Source organism: Eleginops maclovinus, chromosome 13 (assembly GCF_036324505.1).
Source record: "Eleginops maclovinus isolate JMC-PN-2008 ecotype Puerto Natales chromosome 13, JC_Emac_rtc_rv5, whole genome shotgun sequence".
Lineage (NCBI taxonomy): Eukaryota > Metazoa > Chordata > Actinopteri > Perciformes > Eleginopidae > Eleginops > Eleginops maclovinus.
In genome coordinates this window covers 1,160,138-1,185,437 of record NC_086361.1, presented here as the reverse complement: position 1 = coordinate 1,185,437, position 25,300 = coordinate 1,160,138, and the positions used below count along the sequence as shown (strand labels likewise).

The following is a 25,300-nucleotide window of genomic DNA, read 5'->3' as shown; positions in this document are numbered from 1 at the left end:
AACGGAAACCGTGATGTGCAGTAGTTCCAAGTCTTTGATTGCAAAGTTACGACACCAACTGTATACTAACAGAGACGTCTCCTTCTCCTGTTTCACCACAGGGGAAGGCGTGGGAAATAACATCTATCTGTTTAACTCTGTCCATTAAATCTTTGTGAAACGATCCGATCGGAAAAACCATATGGGGTCAGATCAGTCTCATCAGGCCCGTAGCCAGCATTGTGGTGGGGGGGGATCTTTTCCCCCCGAAAGTGGACTTCATTTGGCTCCCTACTCCAATGCCCCCTAAATACACCAGCACACTTCAAATCTTTTAATTTAGACATATTTTATTCATCGTCAAGTTTGTTGTGAGTCTGTTGTTGCTGTCCTTCATTTTTTGTCTGTTGCTCCCCACTGTTAACATAAATGGACATGAATTGCTTCAATTGAGCTATCTCTATAGTCATTAAAACTTTAACAAGAATGAAGAATTTGATATAAATGTAAGTGTTACTCAAACTTCCTACATCTGTGATTGTCTGTCTCTGTTGCTCACCTCAGTTGTCTGTTGCTTTCTTCCATTGCCTGTCTGTTGCTGCCCTCCATTGTCTGTCTCTGTTGTTGTTCTGTCTGTCTGTTGTTGCTGTCCTTTATTGTCTATCTCTCCACTGTTGACATAAATAGATAAGAATTACTTCATGAAGTACACTATCGGTATGGTCATTAAAACTTAAACATGAATTAATAATGATATAAATTGAAGTGTTCCAGAAAAGAGCTTTCAAACAGCATCAAAACCATCTCTTTGTAATTTAAATTGACATAATCAAGGTTGAATGTGTAGTGCCCTACCCTCTTACTTAAAACATTCTTAGTCCATTTCTCCCTTATATTAGTGCCAGATTCATGCAAATGCAGTTCTGGGGTTCTACCTTACCACTAAGAAGGCACACAAAGTTTGATTAAAATCTGTGTTGGTTGGGCCCCAAAGTGTCTGATTTCACGTGAAATGACCCACCCCCCATGTCTCCCTCTTCTTCTTCTATGGCTTCTATTGCATCAGAACGCTCATCAGCTCCAATCGTCTTGGGTGCATTTTTGAGTATAGATCGACAGCTTCATCCAGATCCAGAGCCATGTCGTAGTGGGTATGGATGAGAGCCAAGGATGACATGCGGTCCTCTCCCATGCTGCTCCGCATGAATGTGTTGAGTCTCCGGAGAACACTGGCAGACCTCTCACATTCGCAGGAGGTCACTGGCAAGGTGCATGCAATTTTCAGGAGTTTGAAGATGTTCGGATACATCATCTCATCACACTCTTTGATAGCTGAGGCACATGAGCTTGGTCTTTGGTGTAATGCTTTGACCTGCCACTTCAACTTCCACCGTTTCAGCTCCTGGTCAATGACCTCTGGTGATGGCAAGTCATCTTGGTACAGAGCGACTGCTTCAGAGATGTCCACCGTTACATCTGAGTTGCACTGGACAGATGGAATTAGGCCCATGAGCCTTGATGCGACAAAGGCACTGTAGAAGTGACTGTAGGCATCATGCCGTGCTGCCCATCTTGTGCGGCTGAGGTCAATCAGGGGCTTCCGCTTTCCGGTAGAATGTGCCTCCTTATCTACAACCTCCTTAAGAAGGTGTTCCCTCTTCGGGCTGCAGGTGAAGAACATGACGATGTACTTCATCTTATCAATCATGTTGCGCACAACTGGAAGAGCACAAGAGCGTGCAATGACAAGGTTCAAGCAATGCCCATTGCAGTGCATATAAACTGCCTTAGGCGCATCCTTTTTTATCAAAGCTTGAACGCCAACATTTTCGCTGCTCATATTGCTGGCACCATCGTACCCCTGGCCTCGACAGTCAGCAATCTCTATGCTTAGATGACTCAGCACATCTTTGATCGCGCTTGCAATGTGGCGACCTGTGATCCGTGGCAAAGTACAAATCTCAAGCAACTCCTCTCTGATATTTAAGTCTTTGTCCACGAAGCGAACACACATTGGCATCAGCTCTTCATTATGGGATGTGACCTCATCAGCTAGGACTGTGTACATCTGAGCATGCCTGACCTCTTCCACGATCTTGGCCTGAATCATGTGCTTCCCTATTACATCAATCATTTCATTTTGGCTTTGAGGTGATAGATATGTGGCATTTTTTAGCTTTGGTTTCTCCAAATGCTGCTTCAGCTTTTCATCGTGATTTGAAAGCAGTTTCAATAGGGCCAAGAAATTCCCAGGATTGCCACTACAATGCTGCTGCTCAGCTGATCCTCTCAGTGCAATGCATTGACGGCCACAGTAGAGAACAGCCTCTGCAACGCACTTGAGAATGTGCCTGTTCTCTTTGATGTTGGTCTCCTTTGCACTGTCCATACGGACTGATATCCGGGTATTGGGGTTTTCATGTGACTGTCGAAACAGTTTTGCTCTTTCAAATGCCACTAAATGGTTTGCTTTCGATTGGTGGCTTCCAATTATCTTCGTTTTCTTATGCCATTTACTGAAGGGCGCATTTATCAGTGAAGTTGACTGTTTCCTCTCTGTGGCATTGAGAAAGAGAGCACAGCATATGCAGAAAGCGCCATCGAGTTTCATGCTGTAAACCAGCCACCATCCATGCTCCTCAAACCAATCATACCTGAATGCCCTGTTGCACCCACCAATAAATGTAGTTGGGAAAATGAAATGTTTCGAAGGTCTGACGTGGTTTTTCACCAAATTGTACTTTTGGCCATCAGACATCTGACACACAGCCTGTGCTATTTCCTCAATAGATTTGGTTGCATCTATGAAGAAGCCAAGGTCACTGTCAAGTACAGAGCTCGGCTGGGCTACCTCACATTCTGCTGCCTGTCTCACTCTCACATCCTCAGCCACTTCAGGAGCTGCTGCATCTCTCTGCTCTTCCACTGCACTGTTACCTGGCAAGGCTGTTTCATTGCTGCTACTACTAGCTGCTGGTAGCTCACCCTCCACATGCTGACTCACTAAATAAATACAGCAAAAGAAAGACATTTAAGTCAATTTTAGAGTATTTCAAACCAGACATAATAATAATTTTATTCTCTGAATTATTTTATTTTCTATTGTGCACATAGAATTGTGAGGGTTTGGGTAATTTCATCAAGCAGATATATTGCATTTGTCATAAAACGGTTTTAACAAAAAGCACACACAACAAACGTCTGACAACAAACATCTGCACCTGAAACACAAACATCAGGTGCAGGGAAACTACACTGATTGACTCACATACACCCTATCCATGTTTAACCCCCTTTTTTTTTTACACCTCTATACTGTATTTTATTTACTATGGCCTTAGGAGCAACAGGCATGGTGACAGTAAAATACAGCCTAGCTGGAGCAACAGGCATGGTGACAGTAAAATACAGCCTAGCTTGATCATCAGCATTGCAAAGTGAGTTACTGAATGTTATTGTCACTTACATTTCTTAAAAATCAACTAATGGGCATAAAATAATTTGGCTTTAGTGTGGGGGGAACCCCTCATAAAATCCGTTTCACTTTCAGGAAAAGGTGGAGAGGCACCAATAGAGACCGAGGTCGAAACTGCACATAATAAGTTCTGTCATAGACATCTGAAGCCGCGAGCACAAAATGGTAACACTCTGCGTCAAGACAGTAGACTCAGGAGACAGACACTAGTCTAAAACAGACGGGGGGAACTGTCAGCTATGTGGCACTTGCAGAGCACAAGCATAACGAGATGGAGGGGGGGAGACATTGAAGCACCGAAGTCACGTTAACACGCCAAGCAATACACTTTTAACAATCCCGAAAATAGTTACTGTTACGTTCGCTATGTTTCCTACAAAATTGACAGTGGTATTTTCTGTGTTCGGCGAGGGATGGGGCTAGCATATAGCCTAATGGAGCTAGGCAACCACTGACAAGTAGCCTAGGTCAGTGAGTGTTCAGATGCAGCTAGGTCTAGCAGCTAAGTAGTAAAGAAATAGAAGCCCTGCACTCAGCAGCTTACCGATTTTGGTCCTTTTCTGGAATAAGTCACCAATGTTTTGGGACAATGTTGCCGCCGACTTCTTTCGTTTACGTTCCTTGTCTTCTTTTTTACCCATTTTCGCTATTCTTCTGATTCTTCTTTGTTCCTATGTAATAGGCGATTAGGCTAGCTACCAACAGAAATGGGGGCATTACCGCCACCGACTGGATTGGTGTAAAACAGTCTGAACAAAATGTGTAAACAGAAATATTAACCATTTTTCTTACTCGTCACTTCTCTGAGTCTACTTTTCTTTTTTATTAGTCTGGATTTTGATATTGTAAATTTAGATTTGAATCATGTATATTCACCGGAGATGAACAATTCATTCATTGAATAGCCCACATATCTTGAGGGGCGTGTCTGTGTATGGGGGGAGGGGGGGGGGGGGGGTCGAGTGCGGGAGGGGGATCGAACGAACCCTTCGATCCCCCCTGGCTACGGGCCTGCTCATAATCCACAAATGCACACAGAAGGATTCACACTTGTATTTCAGGATCCACAAAAATGTTTTTCAATGCACACACAAATGTGTTCCGTTTCATATACTGTACATGTAAATAAAATCCAAATACATAAAAAAGTTCTACATGTGTATTTTTGATCCACATATTTGTTTTCCGTGTCAAACCGCTGAACCTGCATACACAAACCGCTCTCTGTGCATGGATCGCTGTGCATTCGTGTGTGGGTTTTTTGAGACCCCCCTGACGCTCACCCGATTTGTACTTGTAATGTTTTCTATCTATAGCCAATCAGATGTCTCTTCTATTCCAAGCCAGTCACATGAGCGTGCCCCCACGAGGGTATGATTTTTTTGCCTTCACGACGTAGCACTTCATATACGCATTTTGCGCTGTCTGGAGCTGACAGGTCAATTTCAACATGGCGTCTAGCACGAGTATAAGTGATAAGTGTCTCTGCGTGAATGATTCAATATGTTTTAGGTATGATTTCTTGTGATACTAGTGATATGTTATTGTTAGCATGGAAGTAATATGGGTGGCAAGTTAGCTATTGTAGGAAATGTTCTTTTATTCGAGGCCCAGGAGTCAATTCAAAAGAAACGAAGTGAAGCCCCTCATATAAGTTTCAAAATGAGTATTTAATAAAAGGATGCAGCAGTAGGTTTTACGAAAGTTTCACAGCTGTGGCTCAATAGTCCGGTAGACGCGCCCACAGGCCGCTGACTGAGTGGAGCTCATCAGTAGTTACTGTCTGGCGGTCCGGAACAAACGAGAGATCGATTTCACAATACAAACGTGGTTTATAGAACCACCCCTTTCCGACCATAAAATAAACAACTTCAAAATAAGATGAGCTCCGCTCTCGTGCTCTCATTGGTTGGTAGCGGGGGCTCGATCCTGTTGACCGCTTGTCACATGGGGTTTTCCGGACTCTTCTTTAGGCTGACGTCGTTGGGGGCGGGTCCTCTTATGACGTCACCGTCGCCATCTTGTTAGTGATGTCCTGAAGCTCTCACCTACGATATTCTATTATGCAATCCTTCTGAGGTTTATCAGTTATTAAACACGATAGTATTATTGCAGCATCAATGAGTGAGAGGTAGAGGCGGTGTGTTTAGTATGTAACTCCACGCGTCCTTCTCCCTCTACTCATATATACAATACAATATTAGCTATATTCTATCTGAGGCTAAAAACAGCATCTGGTATTACTACCGGAATTGGGCATATATGCTCCGTCCTGAAACAGTGAATTATCTTTTAATGTTCCGCTCCAATATATTGATTATTTCTAACACTATACAATGCTAATAGACTACCTAGGACCTTAACCGGTTAATCCTATTTAACGTCAGCTCTAAATGTTCAATTCCACTCCATCATTAAACACAATGGAATATATTTTGAATAATAATTTGAGCAGGAAATTTTGGATTGATTCTTTCTAAGCTGTCTCTAAAAAAGAAAACAAGAGAATGAAAGAAGTTAAAGACATGTATGGCTAATGTTACCTATTTAAGGTAATAATCCTAGGTAGTCTATTAGCATTATATAGCTAACTTGCCAGCAAAGGCTAGCATTACATACCACCCATATTACTTCCATGCTAACAGTAACACATCACTAACTTCACAAGAATTCATACCTAAAACCTATTTAATCATTCAGGCAGAAACACGTATCACTAACTCTTGTGCTATCACGCCATGTTGAAGTTGACTATGGGTCCTCCCTGCAACTCCAAGTTCTGTCAGCGAGTCTCAACTCGAGACTGCCATGTCCTTACAGAAGAGCAGCGGCAGTGGGTATTTTTACAAGATTTGGGCAATGAACACCTGGGAAGAACGTCGGTTATACGTCACCACTTTGGTCACAAAGGTTAACATAAAGCAAAAAAAAGTTGCCGAGTCATCCCGACGCAATTCATCATTGTCCTACCAACTGAAGCTTGAAGATGGAACAAGTATTAAAGTGTGCAAGGCACTTTTTTCCTCTACATTTGGTCTCCCTGAAAGAACCATTACAAAATGGCTGAACGACTCCATCGACCCTGAAAAACAAGCAGCAGCGCCGTCTAAATCTGGACCTAAGAGTGGCAAGCAGAAAAAAGGTTGAACCTGATGTCAAGGATTTCATTAAGAACTGGTTGAGGCACCTGCCCAGTGTTAATTCACACTACTGCAGAAGCACAGCTACCTACAAAGACAAGAAGTTCCTTTACCCAGGCACAACCATCTCCCAACTACATCATGAATATCAACAGGCAGCTGCAACTGCTGGAGTGAGGGCTGTTGGAGTCCAATATTTCACAGCTGTGTTCCATGAGGAGAAATATTCCGTATTTATTCCAAGAAAAGATCAGTGTGATGTTTGTGTTTCATTCAAACATGGGAATATCAGTAAGGCTGAATATGACGCACATGTCACCAAGAAGGATGAAGCGAGGCAAGAGAAATCCTGCGACAAGGATTGTGCTAATGAAGAGAAGTCCGTTTGGACAATGGACTTGCAAGCTGTGCTACTGTGTCCAAAAACCCAAGCCAGCAGCCTGTATTACTGAACAAAACTGCAGGTCCATAACTTTACCCTTTTCAACTTGAGATCAAAGGAAGGCTACTGCTATGTTTGGGACGAATCAGAAGGTGACCTGTGTAGCGGGGTATTTGCACATCTTCAGTATCATCATTTTGAAGGTGTGATCAAAGGCCATCCAGAACTCAAGGAGATCATAGTGTGGAGCGACGGTTGTGGTTATCAGAATCACAATGCATGTGTGGCGAATGCATACTCTGAGCTTGCAAGGAAATATGGGGTACTAATAACACAGAAATACCTTGTTGCAGGTCATACACAAATGGAGTGTGACAGCATGCATAGTACTATTGAACGCAAAATAGTTGCAGATATCTTCACCCCAAGAGACTATGTCATTATATTCCAGACTGCAAGAATCAGGCCATCACCTTACCATGTGAAAGTGCTCAAGCACGATGAGTTCCTGAAACTGAATGGATCCTACTTCTGTAGCATCAGACCAGGCAAAAAAGCTGGAGACCCGACTGTGCATGACTTGCGGGCTCTTCAGTTTAGCAGTGAAGGCAAGGTCCATTTCAAACTGTCCTTCTCAGAAGCCTCTGTGTGGGAAGAACTGCCACAAAGGGTACAGGTGCCAAATGGGCCAATGGCATGGATACAATTGTTTCCATGTGCTCTGCCAATCAAGGAGACCTCCAGTCAATGAAACCCATCATGCCTGTCAAGTGTCATCACTTCTTTGACAATTTGCCACACTAATAGGCATCAGTCAAGAACCCAGCAAAGAAGAGCTGGAAGGAGAAGTGAATAAATGCACATGCCTCCTCAGCATTATGTTTATTTAGTTTGTTAGTTATGCTTTATTCCTGACAGAGTAGAAGGTTTAAAATTGCCTAAGTCACAAAGGCATGTTCGAAAATTTGACTAAGTCATTTAATTCTGCCATGTTCCATGTTTGACTGACCTTGTTGTTTGTATGTCAATAGACATCTGTTGTTATAACTGTTTTGATTAAAATTGTTGGTAAATATCATATATTCAACAAATGGTTCAGTTTTTTGTGTTTCCGGAACAATCTGAAAAAATGACGTAGGCGATTATTTTAAGAAGGTGATGATATATTAACATGTTCTCAAAATAAGTCTTAATTTAATTATTATTAGTCATTTTACCATTGAATATGTGTGTCTGTCTTCCACTACAAGCATTTCAGTGCTCAGCTTATCACAGGAATCACAAGACATTAAGATGGGGGAAACTGTGGAACGTTCAGGTATGGAGGATCAATAAACATGAAGGAAAAACATCCAAACTCCTAAAGGTTAGAATCCACTGCTGTAGTTTTACTAAAAGTGGCATGTTGGATGAAAACTTGGCTGTGTTTAAAACAAATTATCCTCTATTCAGCTCCGACCAGTTCAAACCCCAAAAGCTGTATTGTTGGAACAAGAGAAACTAACATGAAATATTTCATCCCTGTTTTTCTCCCCAGGCTCTGCTGCTTTAACGAAGCATATTGAATTCTCCGGAGCAGAATGTGTGGGGCAAAAAGCTTTTATCAAGACAGACAGACAGACAGACACACACACACACACACACACACACACACACACACACACACACACACACACACACACACACACACACACACACACACACACACACACACACACACACACACTTCAAGCTTCATAACGAGAGCTGCAGCTAATGAAGGTTAAATAAAAAGATTAGAGTGGGCTAGAGTAACAGTAGAAGGTCAGATGGCAAGGAAGATGAAGCCAGCATGCTTATGCCCCTTCCCCCTTCTCTCCCTCTCTGTTATTTTTTTGAAAGCAGGGAAGCTCATTATGTAGGCAACATCAACTCTGTTATAGATTTAATAAATGCTTCGGCCTAACATGGCCATCAATCATCCTAAACACTGAATATTATTTAAAGCAGCTTGAGAGGCTGAGGCCCACTTGTCAAAGGTTGATTGGATTTTATTTTGTTAGCTGCAGCGATGAGGTTCTCCGCTCTGTGTCTAATAGGCTGTGTGAGTCTGCACATTAGCAGCTTGTCTTATAACAGGGGTGTTCAATTAAATTTCAACGAGGTCCAGTTAGAAACATTTTCCTCAAGCAAAGGTCCGGAACTTCAAAACTGGCGTTATGAATGAGTGTGCTATACATTAGCTGTGACCTAGTAGCTGTATCAACGTCTGCATGTCATCAACAACTGTCTCAACAAACAAACAAAGTACAAAAACAACAACATTTATTGTGTCTTGAACTATACAGATATACAGTATAATACTGTAGATGTTTTAATGTTCCACGCTGCATTTAAAATAAAATAGAGAAAAGAAACTAAATATCTTTTGAAAATGTGTGCATCTTAAAAGAGCTTAATATAATAATAAAATATGAGGTTACAAGGTGTCTGAGAGTTACAGCAACAGCTGATCTGTAGAGAGTGCTTAAAATCTGTCGCTACGAAAGGGTCGAGTACGACCAACCTCTTCCACCACTTGCAGCATCACCACAAGGTGCAATATGAAGAGTGCTTAAAATTACGTGCAGCGACGCAAACTCCTAAGCTGGCTCGCAGTACCCCGAAGCAAATATCTCTTACAACTTAGTTTACAAATGCGGTACCTTACGATCGATCAAGCGACAGGTGGCGGGATATCACTCGGTCGGTGACATACCACATCGCTAAAGATATGGTGCCCATATCGACTGCACGCACCCACCGTTTTGCTACGATTGCAGCATTTTGCCTTTTATTAAACCAGGCCGTTTCTACCACTATCAAAGTAGGCAGGCAGACTTGATATGTGACCATGTAACCTACACCCAAATCTAGGCTTGAGTTTGCAATCAACAAGGCAGGTTGACCGGCACAGCGACTCAAGCAGGCTGGAAATGAAAGCACATAGCGGCATGAGCGGCACGAGTTGGAGCGCGGAAACTGTTGTGTTATTGCGTCAACAATATTAATATCGATATATATATCTTATATCGATATAAGATATATATCGATATATATCTTATATTGACATTCTGCTTGAAAATATCGAGATATGACTTTTGGTCCACATCGCCCAGCCCTATGTCAGGGCCATTCTCTCATGTGAAGGTGCTCATTGGTGAGCCTGGAACGATATTTAGTTTTAATTATGTTCATTGTAGAGAAAGCTGCCTCGCACCTGTATGTGGAGCCAAACATGGTAAAGATGTATAGGGCTGCTTTCCTCAGACCTGGAAAAGCTGTCTCAGAGACTATTTTCAGTCATTTCTTCCAAATTGCTCTTTCAGGGCCATGTCTACTTGGAGATCAACCAGTTGCACCTGGAGAGGCCCAGCATTTGTCCACTTGAAGTGCTGCGTGACTTCCTTTGAGAACTCCCTGCCCTGTAGCTTCAAATTCAGTTCATTCAGATGTGAAGTTATTTCAACCAAAAAGGCCACATTATCCATATTTCTCTCATCTTCTAAAAAGAGAGAACGGGATGAGTCCTCTAATGCAGTGGCCTGTCTGGGACAGTGAGTATTGCTGTAGAGCTTCGTACAGATGCACGACGGTGGCTGTATTGTCTCACGTTACCATGTCATTCCCGCTTGGACAAGCACAGATATTGTCAAGTTAAATAATTGTGTTTGTGTGTGTACACTGGCGGCGTCTGGTTAAACAGTGTTTACTTCGATCAGTGAGATTGAAAATTGCATGTCTGTGAAGAGACGTGAATGTGCGGTGTATTTTGAAACCACAGTGACTTTCAAGAAGCAGTGGGATTCAAAAATTGAAAGGACAGAGAAGGGCATGAATAATTGAAAACTGGGGAGGAAACAAAGATATTTCTGTGATATACATGAGGTCAGCCGGAAGTGTGGTTTCCATTCAAATTGACCGGCAGATTGTGGGGGATGTGTGTTTTCTTTGTTCTTTTCCAGGAGCACATGGGACAAAAAATGCTAAGCTAGGATAAGTTAGCCAGCCCTTGAGAAAAGGGAGAACAGAACTGGGGGTGAAATCAGGAAAAGGAGTTGTTGGAAGGACAAAGGGTTGTAAAACCATTTGATAGGGGGATGGTAGCGAGTGGGGGATTATAGTAGTTGATGCTCTTCGGGCAGAAGTTGTTAGTTGGGAAATAGCTCCCCTAGAGGATGGACAGGGCAGGGGTAGAATAGCACCATCTGGTGGATATATAAAGTCATTACAACATACATTACACATTACACATTTTCTGACATAGGTTTCAAGGTTTTATTTGTCATATGCACAGCAGATACAGCGTATATGTTGGCAATGAAAATCTTATATCGCGTGCTCCTCCAACAACTCCACATACATGGTGCAAATAACATAAATAAAATAGTGCAAAAAGAGAGAAGAATATTTACAACATAGGAAGAATAGCATATAAATCATTACACATAGATTGAGCATAAATACAATAGCATACCCTAGTGCAAGCATCACCTACTGGAGGACCGCGGTCCGGGTCCAGACCCAGTGACGGTTCTACCTGGACCTCTTAAAATTCTAATATTTATAAAAAGATAAATAATTTGTGCATGCGCAGCTAATCCAGTTAATATGACATGAGCGTCATCAATAGCCAAGCTTGTTTACCTTTCAGCACCAGAGAATAGCGAGAGAGAGGAGATGAGAGAAAATGGCTTGCTCAAAAGTGGTGAAAACCAAACTTTTAAGATGAATGGACGGACCAAAACATGTTCGTTCTGCCTGCAGGCAGTTCTAAACCTTTGTGTCTCATATGCTGTGGAACTGTGAAACGGACCTGTTGGGTTTAATGCCACTTGAGACACACACAAGAGGATAGGATATATATGAGGGGATAAAGGCGATGCTCACAAAAAGAAAGATTAATCTGAAGCAAGTAGTCTCAGTCACCACAGATGGTGCACCTGCCATGGTTAGGAGAGAGAAGTGGGCTGTGGGATGGATGAAACAAGACAACCCTGATCTCATAGCCTACCACTGTCTCATCCATCAGACTGTTCTCTGTGCCATTCTGTCTGAAGGGTTTGCTGAAGTAATGGATACCATGATGAACCTCATCAACTTCCTCAGGGCATCCTCATCCCATCAGCATCGAGTGCTGAGAGAATTTCTGAAAGAAATGGAGGCAGATGCAAATGACCTACTACTCCACAACAATGGGAGATGGTTACAGATTGTGCCTGAAACGGTGTTCCCTGGTCTAACCAAAGTAGCACTACACACCTTAACCATGTTTGGATCAACTGACAGCTGTGAGACAGCTTTCTCTACGATGAACATTATTAAAACAAACTACCGTTCCAGGCTCACCAATGAACATCTCCACATGAGCATGAGAATGGCACTAACCCCATTTAAGCCAAGATTCAAACTGCTGCCAGGACAGTTACTGTACATGCCCTTTTCTCTCACGAAGAAAGGAAGTTGGAAAGGGAGGAAGGAGAGGAGGAAAGGAGAGAGGACAAAGGGAGCTGCTCAAAGCTCTCCACTTTTCTTTTATTCAGTGCATTCTGCCCTGTTCTATTTTACTTGAAATGAGTTAATACATGTTTAAAAAAGGGGGTGGGCAGCTTTAAAGGTCTTTTGTCATTACTTGAAATATAGGCCTTATGTTCAGGCTGCTCAAAGCTGTGTTTGCACTTTCTATTTATTTTCTTCAGAAGAAATTCAGTCTCTGTTGTCTGTTACTTGAAATGTAGTAAAGACAACTACAGTATTGTTTTCCATTCAAGTGCCATACAAGTTTAGACTTATCGATATGTTAAAAGTATATTACTTTGAAAACACTTGAGTTTTGGCAATAACTGATATAGAAATGTACGTACGTTGTTGATTTTATTAACATCATAGTACACTATTTCAAGTGACAATATAAGATTTGGACCTTTGCTGGGAGGACATTTTAGTAACTGGACCTCTTCGGATTTTAATTGAATACCCCTGCCCTAGTGGATACAAAGTATGACACATAGTTATATTAAAAACAAAAATGAGAGTTTCCTTGTAATTAAAAACAAAATGGCAGAGCGCAAAGCAATAACAATGAGCCTGAAGCCAAGCTCAACTGCAGCTTTCAAGGACAAGGTGCTTAAAAGATCAGATGCCATAACAGAACCCGAAAAAAGAAAGAAGGTCAGAGAAAAAATGAAGGTGCTGTTGAACTTGTGGCAGGTCAGAGGGCTGATCCCAGCAGATGACCAGCCCGGACCAACATCAGTCCACAGAAAAGCCATATATGACTATCAAAATAGGGAATGTCTAGAACAGCAAGAGGCATGGGAAAAAGCTGGACGACCCACAAGGATAGGAGCTGCCAGACAGGCAATGAAGAAAGCAGAAAGAAGAAAAGCAAGAGCAACATCCCTACTACTCCATCTTAAACATGTCAGCCCAGGTAACATAAGTAACATGCGTGTTGTACAAACAGCAGAACTACCAGAGAAGAAAGAAACCACAGAAAAAAACAAAGAAGGTCTGTGAACACATCTGCCAGCTGAACTGCACACACCTTGAGAGCACGGCCAGGGATGCCATCAGGTCCAGGAGCCCTGTGTGTGTTGATCCTTTTCAGAGCTACACACATCTGCACTGGTTAAAACCAGTGAGCAGGGATCCTGGGCCTTCTGTGCCTCCACAGCCGGGGGCCTCTCAAAGCGTGCATAAAATGTGTTCAGTTCATCTGGGAGAGATGCAGACACTTCCTCAGCACCACTCGTTGTCTTTTTGTAGTCTGTTATTGTTTTTAGTCCAGACCACATGCTTCTGGCGTTGGAGCCCTTGTAGTTCGACTCCACCTTGTCCCTGTATGTCTTTTCGCACTGCTAATAGCTCTCCGGAGTGCATACCTGGAATTCCTGTACTCCAAATCACCGCCGCTGTGCGCGATGGACCATGCTTTAAGTTTAGCTCGGACCTCGCCGTTTATCCAGGGCTTCTCATTTGGGAATAGTGTTGTCACGATACCAAAATTATTGTTTCGATACCGATACCAAGTCAAGAATTGCGATTCCGATACTTTTTCGATACTTTTCCTGAAAAGGGAGAAACACTTTCAAATATCATTGATGTGCTTTATTTTAAAACTGGGGCAACATTCTTATCATAACACACTAATAAATGAACATATGAACAGCAGATATATTAAACATTTGAACAAAATATGAAATATCAAAATATAAAAAATAAATTAGAGCAATGACACTCAAGGTAAAAAAATAAATAAATTTAGCAGCATTATCTCAGTCATAAGAAACACAAGCGTTACCAGTAATAAACATAAATAACAAATTAAAGCAATGGCATTCAATTTAAAAAAACAAATAAAATGTAGCTGCATTATCTCTTATACTCACAACTGAGTTTAAAAAAACAAATAAAATTTAGCTGCATCATCTCTTATACTCAAAACTGAGTCTCTTAAGAGCATTAGCCCTAGAATGGCCAGCAGATATTCATTTCTTACACTTACTTAAGTTCTTGGCCAAGAACACTAGCATGTCTAAATGTTCTTCAGTCAGCCTGGAACGTCTTGGGCTACAGATATTTCCAGATGTGCTGAAGACTCGCTCTGAAGCACAACTTGATGCTGCAATGCAAAGATAGTTCTTTGCAAAGTGTGCCAGGATGGGCAGTTGTGCCTCATGTTGACTCCACCAGGCCAGGGGATCCTCTGCAGGGCTGATTTCTCTCAATTGTTTGTATTCAAGAAACTCAACATTTAGTCGTCTATCTGTGGGTGTTGCAGGTGTGGGAGAATGGTGCCTCGTTTCAGAATTATCTGCCCCTTTCTTCTCTGTGGTTATGGTGCAGAGCAAACTTTTTAAGTCTCTCTTATTCCTCTTTGGTGCAGCACCTGTTCCTCTAGGGTCCACTGGACTGTGGGGTGGAAGCTGAACGGCCTCAGATTTAAGGAGCAGCTCCCTCTTGATATCCTCCTCCATTGTTACAAAAGTATCTTTAAATCTCGGATCAAGGAACGTAGAGGTGTTTAGGGTCATCTGCAGGTTGTGGTCATCGTACCTTTTCTCAAAATCTCCTCTAATTTTGTTCTTCATTTCTATGGCCAAGGGGCGGTCGCCTTCCTCTTCTATTAGGCAGGCTTTGATTTTCCACATCAGTGGCAGGACTGATGATATGGTGGTTTCTTTCTCTCCACTCAGGGCATCAGTGAAGTCACTGAGTGGAGCCAAGACATCCCTCACTATTTCTATAGTGGTCATGTCTGTGTCTCTGGGCATCAGGTGCCACTTCTTCCGGTCCTCAGCCAGAACCGCAGAGACAGCTTGCTGCTGCTCACAAAATCGTTCCACCATGTCATAGGTGGAACCCCATCGGGTGGGCTCATCATGGATTAATGTATGTTGTGGCAGTTTTAAAGACTTTTGTTTGTCTTTGAACAGTCTAGACATCTTGTTTGATCTGGAGAAGCCTGACACAGTCTTACGGAGCCTGGACAGACAGCTTGCCACACGATCAATATCTATGGCTTTGTTCACTGCCAAATGCAGATTGTGCCCGAAACAGGGTATCCAGGTGTATTCACTGAAAGCTTTGCGGTTGTTTGACGCATTATCTGTTGTCATTCCAGCCATATTGGCCATGTCTAGCCCCCAGGAATCTGTGATAATTTCCTCCAGGGTTTCCTTTAGAGTGTCGGCTGTGTGATCAGAATACAATGCAGAGCACCCTAAACACCAGGACTGCATCTCCCAGGACTGTGTAATGAACTGGAGTGTTACTGCCATGTAAGTGTCCACAGTTCTGCTGGTCCAGAGATCAGTGGTGCAGGAGAAAAATGTATTCGGTGTGTGACTAAGTTGGGCACTGATTATCGCTCTTGTTTCATTGTACATCTTGGGAATTTCATTGTACATGAAAAAATTCCTGGATGGGACGTCATACCTTTTGTCGAGATTTTGCATAAGGTTTCTAAACCCAGCTTTTTCCACTATATAAACTGGCACTTGATCCAGACAGATGAATTCTGCTACTGCCCTGTTAAGCCGTTTTACCTCCTTGGACTCCCTGGGGTACTTGTTGTGCTGCTCAAACATAGCTTGGAGGGTTGGCTGCTGGGTTGGCTGCTGCCTTTGAGGAGTTGCTCTTCCAGAGCCCATAGCTGCAGACCGCTGTAGCAGAAGAAAATGGAAATATTTAAAATATGATGGTGATAAATGTGTCATAACGGAGGACCTAAATAGTTTATGTGTGATAGTAACAATAACTTGTGACTAACTTAACATCTCTATGCAGTGGTAGTGATAATTGCTAACATTCACTTAACCATAACATTACCATTATTCATAGGATATAATGAGTTAACCTAATGTTGTTTAAACTGTGACATGGATTAATATAGGCGTTTCCTGTACTTCAATGTCTGATTTCTTTGATGGTTAACTTTATATTTGAGTCCATAATTTCTTACAAGGCAAAGGTTTCATATAGGCCTACACCTCCTTTGCGTACAGCAGGTTCATGCTCTTTAAATGCTGTAACCCAATACAGGCTAAATAAATCACTGACAAACATGCACATGCTGTGATTTTTATCATATAGGCTAATAAAGGCTATAGATCATTTTAGCTGATGTTTTGTATGCTTTATTTTAGCAGCTTGCGAATTATTTACGTCATCTATGAAAGTTGCGTTTTCAAAGAAAGATGCTGAACTAGCGTTAGGCAGGCTATTGTGGTTAGCCATGAGGATAATGCCCATAGTTAGCCTGCTATTTCTGTAGATAGCCTGGTCAAACTACGGTGGTGCAAAACAGTGACTTGTCACAAAATAAACTATAGCCTTCTCATTTGACTTGTTTTAAGGGCATGAAGTTCATGAACGTGATGATACATGTTATATTTCACATACTAACCTGTCGGTCTTTAAACTCCTTGTGCAACTCGGCGTGCTTGTCGGCCAAGTGTTTCGCCAGGTTCGAGGTGTTGGCTCCCTTAGTTTGCAATTGTTTGTAGCACTTACGACAAACAGGTCTCGACATATCGGTAGCTTTGCCCTCACTGTCAGCAAGGTAGGCAAAGTACCTCCATATCTCACTCCTCGCGTCATCTTTATCAACCAGCCGTGGACCGGCGGCCACAGTATCACTCGCACATGCAGCCATCTCTCTGTAGTGTTTGTTAAATGACAGCAGCAGTGCAGCCTCTTGCTGCGTGCGTGAGGAGAAAAAACACGGACGTCCATAGGGAGGCACTCGAGCGTGCGTTGCACACACCAACATGAAATATGTCTCTTACAAATATGGAACACGGACATTCTAGAAGTATCGATACTAATAAATTTAGGAATCGTGACATTTTTAATTTCCAAGAATCGCGGTGCTTTTGAAGTATCGGTACATCGTGCAACACTATTTGGGAAGGGTACAGTAATCCGCGGCACGACGTCATCCATGCGTTTAGCGATGTAGCAAATGACCGCGTCAGTGTGTGTGTTTATATCGTCCTCCTCAAACACACACCACTCCGTGATGCCAAAGCAGTGGCGGAGAGCAGAGTCAGACTGCTCGGACCAACGCTGCACTGTCCTCATCACAGGTCAGTCCCTCTTCAGTCTCTGCCGGTAAACGGGGAGCAGAAGAAGAGATATGTGGTCTGATTTGCCGAAGGGGGGGCGGGGGAGGGCTTTATATCCATGCCGGAAAGGAGTGTAAACATGGTCCAGTGTATTTCCACTGCGCGTGGGGCAGCTGAGGTGCTGATAGTATTTCGGCAGGACTTTCTTCATGTTGGCTCTGTTAAAATCCCCGGCCACAATAAATGCGGCCTCTGGCCGAGAAGTCTCTGTCCTGTCGATAATCCCATACAGCTCCTCCAGCGCTGTGTTGTTGTCAGCGTGCGGCGGAACATACACTGCTGTAAGAACAACCGATGTGAACTCCCTCGGCAGATAAAAAGGCCGGCATCCGATCATGATGTGCTCTAGGCTGGGAGAACAGTCCGAAGAAATTATTTCCACATCTGAGCACCAGTTGTTGTTGATCATGAAGCACACACCTCCTCCCTTGCTCTTCCCTGAGTTTATTGTCCGGTCCTGGCGATGAATGGAGAATCCGTGTGGAGCAATGGCGGCGTCCGGTATCGTGGGGTCGAGCCAAGTCTCCGTGAAAACCAAAACATTACAGGTCTTAATGTTCCATTGAAATGCCATCCTGCTACGGAGTTCGTCCAGCTTATTATCCAGGGATTGGACACTTGCCAGAAGTAAACTCAGGTAGGGTGGCCAGACGTCCGGCTTTAGGCCGGACAGTCCGGCTTTTCAATGCCCTGTCCGTCGTCCGGCGCAGCATCAAGCCGGACGCGTATTTGTCCTCCTTCTTGAGGCACTAGGCTTGAAGAGCGGAGTTCTAGAATCTTTGCTGGGACGCAGCACAACGTCCAATGCCGTAACATATCTGTTCTAACAAATGATTGGCTAAGAGCGGTGTCAGATAAATATCTGCTATATCATTGGTTAAAAACGTAAACAAGGCTCCATGTGCTGCCACTTCATACATATGCCGGCTTCTTTGACAGAAAGTTTGCATCATGCCAAAACGTAAGACCCATAGACTGTATATATACAGTCTATGGTAAGACCTCATTCAATCCAGAATGGACGAAAGAGCACGATTTTATATCTAAAACCAGTCGAGACTCCTTTCATGGCTTCTGCACACTTTGTCGTTGTGATTTTGACATAAGCAGTAAGGGAAAAGCTGCCATTGAACGACATGCGGATACGGAGAAGCATAAAACTAATAGACGTGCGGCAGGTACCTCTTCAATGAGGACATTTTTTCGTGAAGCCTCGTCGCCCCTGGATAATAAAATAACCGCTGCTGAGCTGTGCAAGGTTTACCATGCTGTAAAGCAACACCAGTCGTACACAAGTGTAGACTGCGGCGTGAAAGTGGACCGGGAGATTTTCAGTGACTCGCCCACAGCTAAAGGGATGACTGAAGCAGCTGCCCCCTTGCCAGTCAAAAAAAATGTGAAGCAGATGTTCTGCTTTTTTATGAAAGAGCAAAGAAATACATCAGTGAAAGATATGACTTCTCTGACACATGCTAGCAAAGTGGCCAAGCTTGGCCTCAAAACTTCTGTGCCATTTGAAGACTACAGTGCTGCTGTCCAGGCCTGCAATCTGGACATTGATATGGATGGACTGTATGAGGAATATGCCATGGTGGAAGGTTCCTTCAGCTCACCAGAAATGGAAGGTTGCCACAGTGAGGAACGACATTTGAAACTGTTTTCCAAAGCAGATGTACCACTTGTGAATCTCAGGAAGGTCAGCGCCTATATTTTCTCCATCCCATGCAGCAATGCACATACAGAACGTGTCTTTTCAATGATGACAACTGCATGGAGAAACGAGAGGAATCGCATGGATGTGGACAGTGTCAAGGCTGAGCTGCAAGTGTGTGTCGATTTCACTTATCCCTGCACAGAGGTGTACAAGAAGTTCATTGAAAACAAAAAACTCTTGGATGTAGCCAGGAAAGAACAGAAGTATTGCAGATAGACAATCAACTACTTTGGTGAGTACACTAGTCTTATGATTTCACTGATGGGCTGCATGAAATATTTATATTTATTGGGTTGAAAACAATACAGATTTTTGAAGGTTGATAACAGTATTCTTGCTATGTTGTTATTTGTACCAGTCCCTGCAGGATATAAACAGGCCCAGGGGCAGTGGGGGCTTGGAAGCCATGATGTCAGAGGTGCTGTTGTCTCCTGAGCTGCTACAGAGGGTGAATGTGGAGTTTGCCTAAATACAGGTGGACTGCTGTACACACACACACACATATACAGATGAAGACACTGAAGACAAGTCCCCAAAAGACTGAAGCACTTTAGAAATGCTATACTTTTTGAGCTGTTGAATGTAAATGTTTTTTTTTTTTTTACAATCTCCTTTGTTGTTTACATAAAAGGTTATTTATGCTTTTCAAAAAAGCATTTTTGTATTATTATGTATGTTACCTGTTATTTGTTTTTTCCATTTAAGTCCACACATGTTATGCTTTGTGGCACTCTGCACTTTAAAAGATTCATCTCAGTGGTCAGTTTTTGAACACCACAATGTATTGAATAAATACAAATACTGTGAACAAACCCTTTTTGACTTTTCATTCATATTTTTTCCTATTCAGCTACACAAACATCATCTTTAAACCACACAAAATTGTATTGTAAATGAGAGTATACCAGAGTCCTATGTACATCATAGTAATTTATTGATATGCCGCATAATGTCCTCCTTTTCGGTGTTATGGAAATGGTCACCCTATCCACAGGTAGAGCTCCAGCAGGTAAACACAGAGACTCTCCATTGTTTGCAGGTCATGGTGGATTATTGCTGTCCACCAGCGACCTGATGTGTAAAAGTTGTTCTCTATCATATTGGATGATAGGGCTCGCTTGGCCGGTTTGCATGTTGCAAAAAAGTTAAAAACAACCAACAAAGTAAAACAATAAAAACACTAAGATGTGGAGTTGGTGAGGAGCTCGAGAGACGGCAGCCATCCTCGGCGCCATCTTGCTTCTACCTCCATCACCATGAAGTGCTTTGAGCGTTAGTCAAAACTTTTATCACCTCACTGGACCCCCTGCAGTTTGCCTACAGGGCAAACAGTTCCACGGATGATGCCATCTCCCTCACCCTCCACACTGCCCTCTACCACCTGGACCGGAGGTACACTTATGTGAGAATGCTGTTCTTTGACTACAGTTCAGCATTCAACACCATTGTGCCCTCCATGCTCATCATTAAGCTCAGGGACTTCGGGCTCAACAGCGCCCTCTGTGACTGGATCCTGAGCTTCCTGACAGGCAGATCCCAGGCAGTGCGGATGGGGAACATCACATCCTCCACCTTGACCCTCAACACCGGAGCCCCTCAGGGTTGTGTGATCAGCCCTCTCCTCTACTCCCTGTTCGCGCACGACTGCGTGGCCACACACAGCTCCAACACCATCATCAAGTTTGCTGACGACACGACCGTCATCGGCCTGATCACAGGCGGCAAAGAGACGGCGTACAGAGAGGAGGTCAGAGCCCTGACATCTTGGTGCCAGGACAACAACCTCCATCTCAACGTCAGCAAAACAAAGGAGCTGATTGTGGACTACAGGAAGAGGCAGAGAGAGGCACACACACCCATCACCATCGACGGGACTCCTGTGGAGAGAGTCAGCAGCTTCAGGTTCCTCGGGGTAAACAGCAGTGAGGACCTGACATGAAAACTCCGCAGGCTGCGGAAGTTCAACATGGACCTCAGGATACTCTGCAACTTCTACAGGTGCACCATCGAGAGTATCCTGACTGGCTGCATCACCGCCTGGTATGGCAGTTGCACCGCCCTCAACCGTAAGACTCTACAGAGGGTGGTGAAAACTGCTCAGCACATCACCAGGACGGAGCTGCCATCCATGGAGGACCTCTACACCAAGCGGTGTAGGAAAAAGGCCGGTAGGATATTAAAGGACCCCCATCACCCCAGCAACAATCTGTTCTGTCTGCTGCCGTCTGGCAGACGGTACCGCAGCATCCGGACCAAGACCACCAGACTCAGAGACAGTTTTATACCACAGGCTATAAGACTACTGAACTCCTTAGCTCTGTGAATGTCTACTCACATCTGTTTATAGTACACACACATACATATATATATATATATATATATATATATATATATATATATTATACACATCTGCCATACATATCTGTTTATAGTACACATATCTATATATTATACATACCTGTTTATAGTACACATATCTATATATTATACATATCTGCCATATACATCTGTTATACGTAATATATGCATCTGTCCATACCTCCTCATTCAACAGTGTAAAGTATTTAAATACTTTCAATGTATTCCACATATGTATATATTTCACATCCTCAAATCTTTGTTGTTGTTATTGTAAATATTCTTCTCTCTTTTTGCACTATTTTATTTATCTTATTTGCACCATGTATGTTGAGTTGTTGGAGGAGCATGGGATATAAGCTTTCGATTGCCAACATATACATTGTATATGCTGTGCATATGACCAATAAAACCTTGGAACCTTTACCACAACTGCCATTTATTTGTTTTTATTTTATTTTATTTTTTTATTCTTTTATTTGCCCTACTTTTTGTTTGTTTATTTGTTTTCTGTCTGTCCTCACAACATGGAAAGTGGCTTTGGGTTCATAGAAATGCGACACCAGAGAAATAATTGTGCCGGTAGAATAGTAACTCAGTAAGCCTGTTTACTATTGGTTAAGAGGGCTACAGAAACAGATTCACGATGCAGAGCTGCAGGCTCAGAGAAAAGAGTGCGCTGAGCCAAAGCAACAGAAGGTAACTTTCTCTCTCGGTCTGCTGCTTGAACCCTGAGAAGTTCAGAGACTCGTGGCAGAGTGTTGAAGATCTGCAGCCTCTGTCCTCACACCAATGACAAGGTGAGCTAACGCTGCCATAGAGACTCATAGAGGTCACAGGGCCGTGCAGAGGCTCCACTAACATGTTATTAATAACACACAGAGACGTCATGTTACCGGTATCACATATTATTCAGCCACTTAAATGGAGCATGAGTTTAATGTCTAGCTCTTTTCCTAATGTTCAGCATGTACCGCCAGATAGATAGATAGCTTTAATTAATGAGCTGCAATAAACTACATTTTAGCATTTAAAGCCATACTTTTGCGGTTATTTTGGTGAAATTTACTCAAAGTAACTCAAAAGTAATGTAACGCATTACAGTTCAGAGACAGTAACAATGTAATGTAACTTATTATTTTAAAAAGACAGCAATAAGTCATATGTGCTGTATTACAGTTTGGAAGTAACTTGCCCACCACTGTTTATAACTAGTTCACGTAGTTCCAGAGGTAGATAAAGTGTGTGTTTTGCTCTGCACCAGTCCCGTCACTCCAGGCGGAGCTGAAGGTGCTCAGGTAGCTCATTTCCCACAGCTGACCAATGTGATACTTCATTTAAAAAATATCAATAAATAGATTAATTGGCCCGCTGTTATTACAATAACGCTTTTATATTCATATGAATATGTGAAGTTGTAATGTTTATTCTATTGGCTTGTCTAAAATATAGGCCCAGGGTGCGATATGTGAAAAAATCTTGAAACGATTCAGGAAAATGAATCTCCAATTTTGGAACTCAAACCCAACATAATTAATATTTCAATACATTTTCTTATTTAATTCATCAAGTATTATAGCATGATATTTTCACTGGCTTATCATTTCCTCATGTGGAAACCTATGGACCACAGTCATGCAAACACAACATGCAAGAATGAAATTAACAATTACTCAGGTGAAGGAAGGTGCAGGTGTCTGAGGCACTTACTGAAGACCGCCTCCTCATTAATGTTGACCACCTGAGGATGGTTAAGGCAGACTTGGAGATCTGCTTCAAGGACCTCCTGGACCTCGATGTTCCCGCCTGGGTTGTGCAGCTCTTTCAGGCAGATGTGACAAAATGCGAGGCCACTATCCAAGAGCATCTTATTGACATTCAGTGCGTCAATGAGGCCCAGGCTACTTTCCTCACCTCTGGCTGGAGCAGCATGTGGGTGAAATACGCCGACCATTACCCGGCCCTCTAGGAGAGGATGAAGCTGCTGCTTCTTTCCTTTTCGACAACTTATCTCGTTGAACAGGGATTCAGCCAGGTCCTCCACATTCAGTCAAAATACCACAATTGCTTGGACTTGACAGCATCTGGCACACTACGGCTGAAGCTCACTTCGCTGCAACTTGCAGTAGAGAAACTTGGTGAGAAACACCAAATGCAGTGCTCACACTAATTATCTTCTTCTTTTTCTGATTAGTGTCTTCAAATCATATTTTTGTCATCAGACCAGTGTTTTTGAGACATGTGTAATTCTTGTGAATTATAGATCCATCTCCATAATGTTATTTTCTTACAGTGCAGATTTCAGTATAATTCTCTTTCTTGAATAATCCTGGCAACTAAAAATTATATGTTCCATTGTCTCTGGTTTTTGGCAACTATCGCAGTAGCCAGTTGGATGTTTTCCACTAAGATGCAGAGAGGAGTTCAATCTGGAGTGTCCGAATCTTTTCTTGCTAATGATGCCCTCCGGTTTTTCCCCCAAAAGTGTTCCATTCCTACTTCCCTTTGAATCTGGTATGTATGTTTTCCTTTTGTGTTATTGTCCCATAACTTCTACCATTGTGTTTTGATATTGCATTTTATAAATGATTTTACTTTTGTCCTATTGATAGGTAATGGTAATTCTATCTGATTTGTTTTGAATCCTTTTTTAGCCAGTTTATCCACTACTTCATTCCCCTAATGAGCCACATGACCCACATGAGCACACACAAACCAAACATCTATTCCCAAATGATTACACTATACATCAGGAGTAGTATTTCATGCAGAATATCTGACCTAAATAATATAAGGCAATTGAAGGTTAAAAAATAACAATAAATGATTATATTAATATTCATTATTATTATTATTATTATTACTGTTATTTAGAAATGTTAATATGCAACTTCAATCTTACAGGATTTGAGTTTGTCATCATAATACAGCAGCTTAATAATAAGAAAAATATTGTAAGAACTTATATACAAAATGCATATAATGAATACATAATATAGAATATGAATCATAATCATAAATACTAAATAATAATCAATATTAGAGTTCAGGGGAGACAATTAGCTTACATTTTATGTGATAGGGGGCAGTAAGTGCCTCCAACATCCGTCGAGGAAGAGCTTTTGCCAGAAGCTGGACCCCCAGCAGCGGACAGTGGAGGAGTGGCTCAATGAGATTAGAGAAGGCAAAACCAAGAAGTAAATGTTGAAGGACCGAATGAGGAGACAGAGGGCCAGGAAGAAGAAGGCCAAAAAGCAACGGAAATATATGTAGTAGATGTTGCAAATTAAAATAAATAAATTAAAAGGTATTTTTAAACTTGAATATCCCTGACTGCTTTTGTTGACACCTTTTTTCAGTTCCTAACATTTCTTTATGTTCATTTCAAGAAACTGTAGCTTAGCTGGCGTCAAAAACAATTTAAGGACGGGGGGGTCTGGGCAGTACACTGGCCTGATTGCTCAGAAAGGGTGATCAAAAGGGCTCTGATCTGATTGGATGACAGCTTTCACACATTTTTTACTCCTCTTTCCAGATTGGACCTTTTCAACCCAACACCTGTGGTGCTTTGAACCGGCAACCATCGGCTTTGTGAGCTCTGGA

The 25,300-nt window shown here is 42.4% G+C and overlaps 1 protein-coding gene and 1 long non-coding RNA gene across 2 annotated transcripts; both read right to left on the bottom strand.

The window, feature by feature from the left end:
• Window positions 1–211: 211 nt before the first annotated feature.
• On the bottom strand, window positions 212–4,402 carry LOC134875365 (uncharacterized). The gene is made up of 3 exons (XR_010167187.1): window positions 3,999–4,402; window positions 539–650; window positions 212–396 (listed from the first exon to the last, which is right to left on the bottom strand). It is a non-coding gene; the product is annotated as an uncharacterized LOC134875365 (long non-coding RNA).
• Window positions 4,403–14,089: 9,687 nt separating this feature from the next.
• Window positions 14,090–17,403, bottom strand: LOC134874404 (E3 SUMO-protein ligase ZBED1-like). The gene is made up of 2 exons (XM_063898394.1): window positions 16,905–17,403; window positions 14,090–16,161 (listed from the first exon to the last, which is right to left on the bottom strand). The coding sequence occupies exons 1-2, from the start codon at window positions 17,268–17,270 to the stop codon at window positions 14,485–14,487; spliced, it is 2,043 nt and encodes a 680-aa protein (XP_063754464.1). The 5' UTR covers window positions 17,271–17,403; the 3' UTR covers window positions 14,090–14,484.
• Between the last annotated feature and the right edge of the window lie 7,897 nt (window positions 17,404–25,300).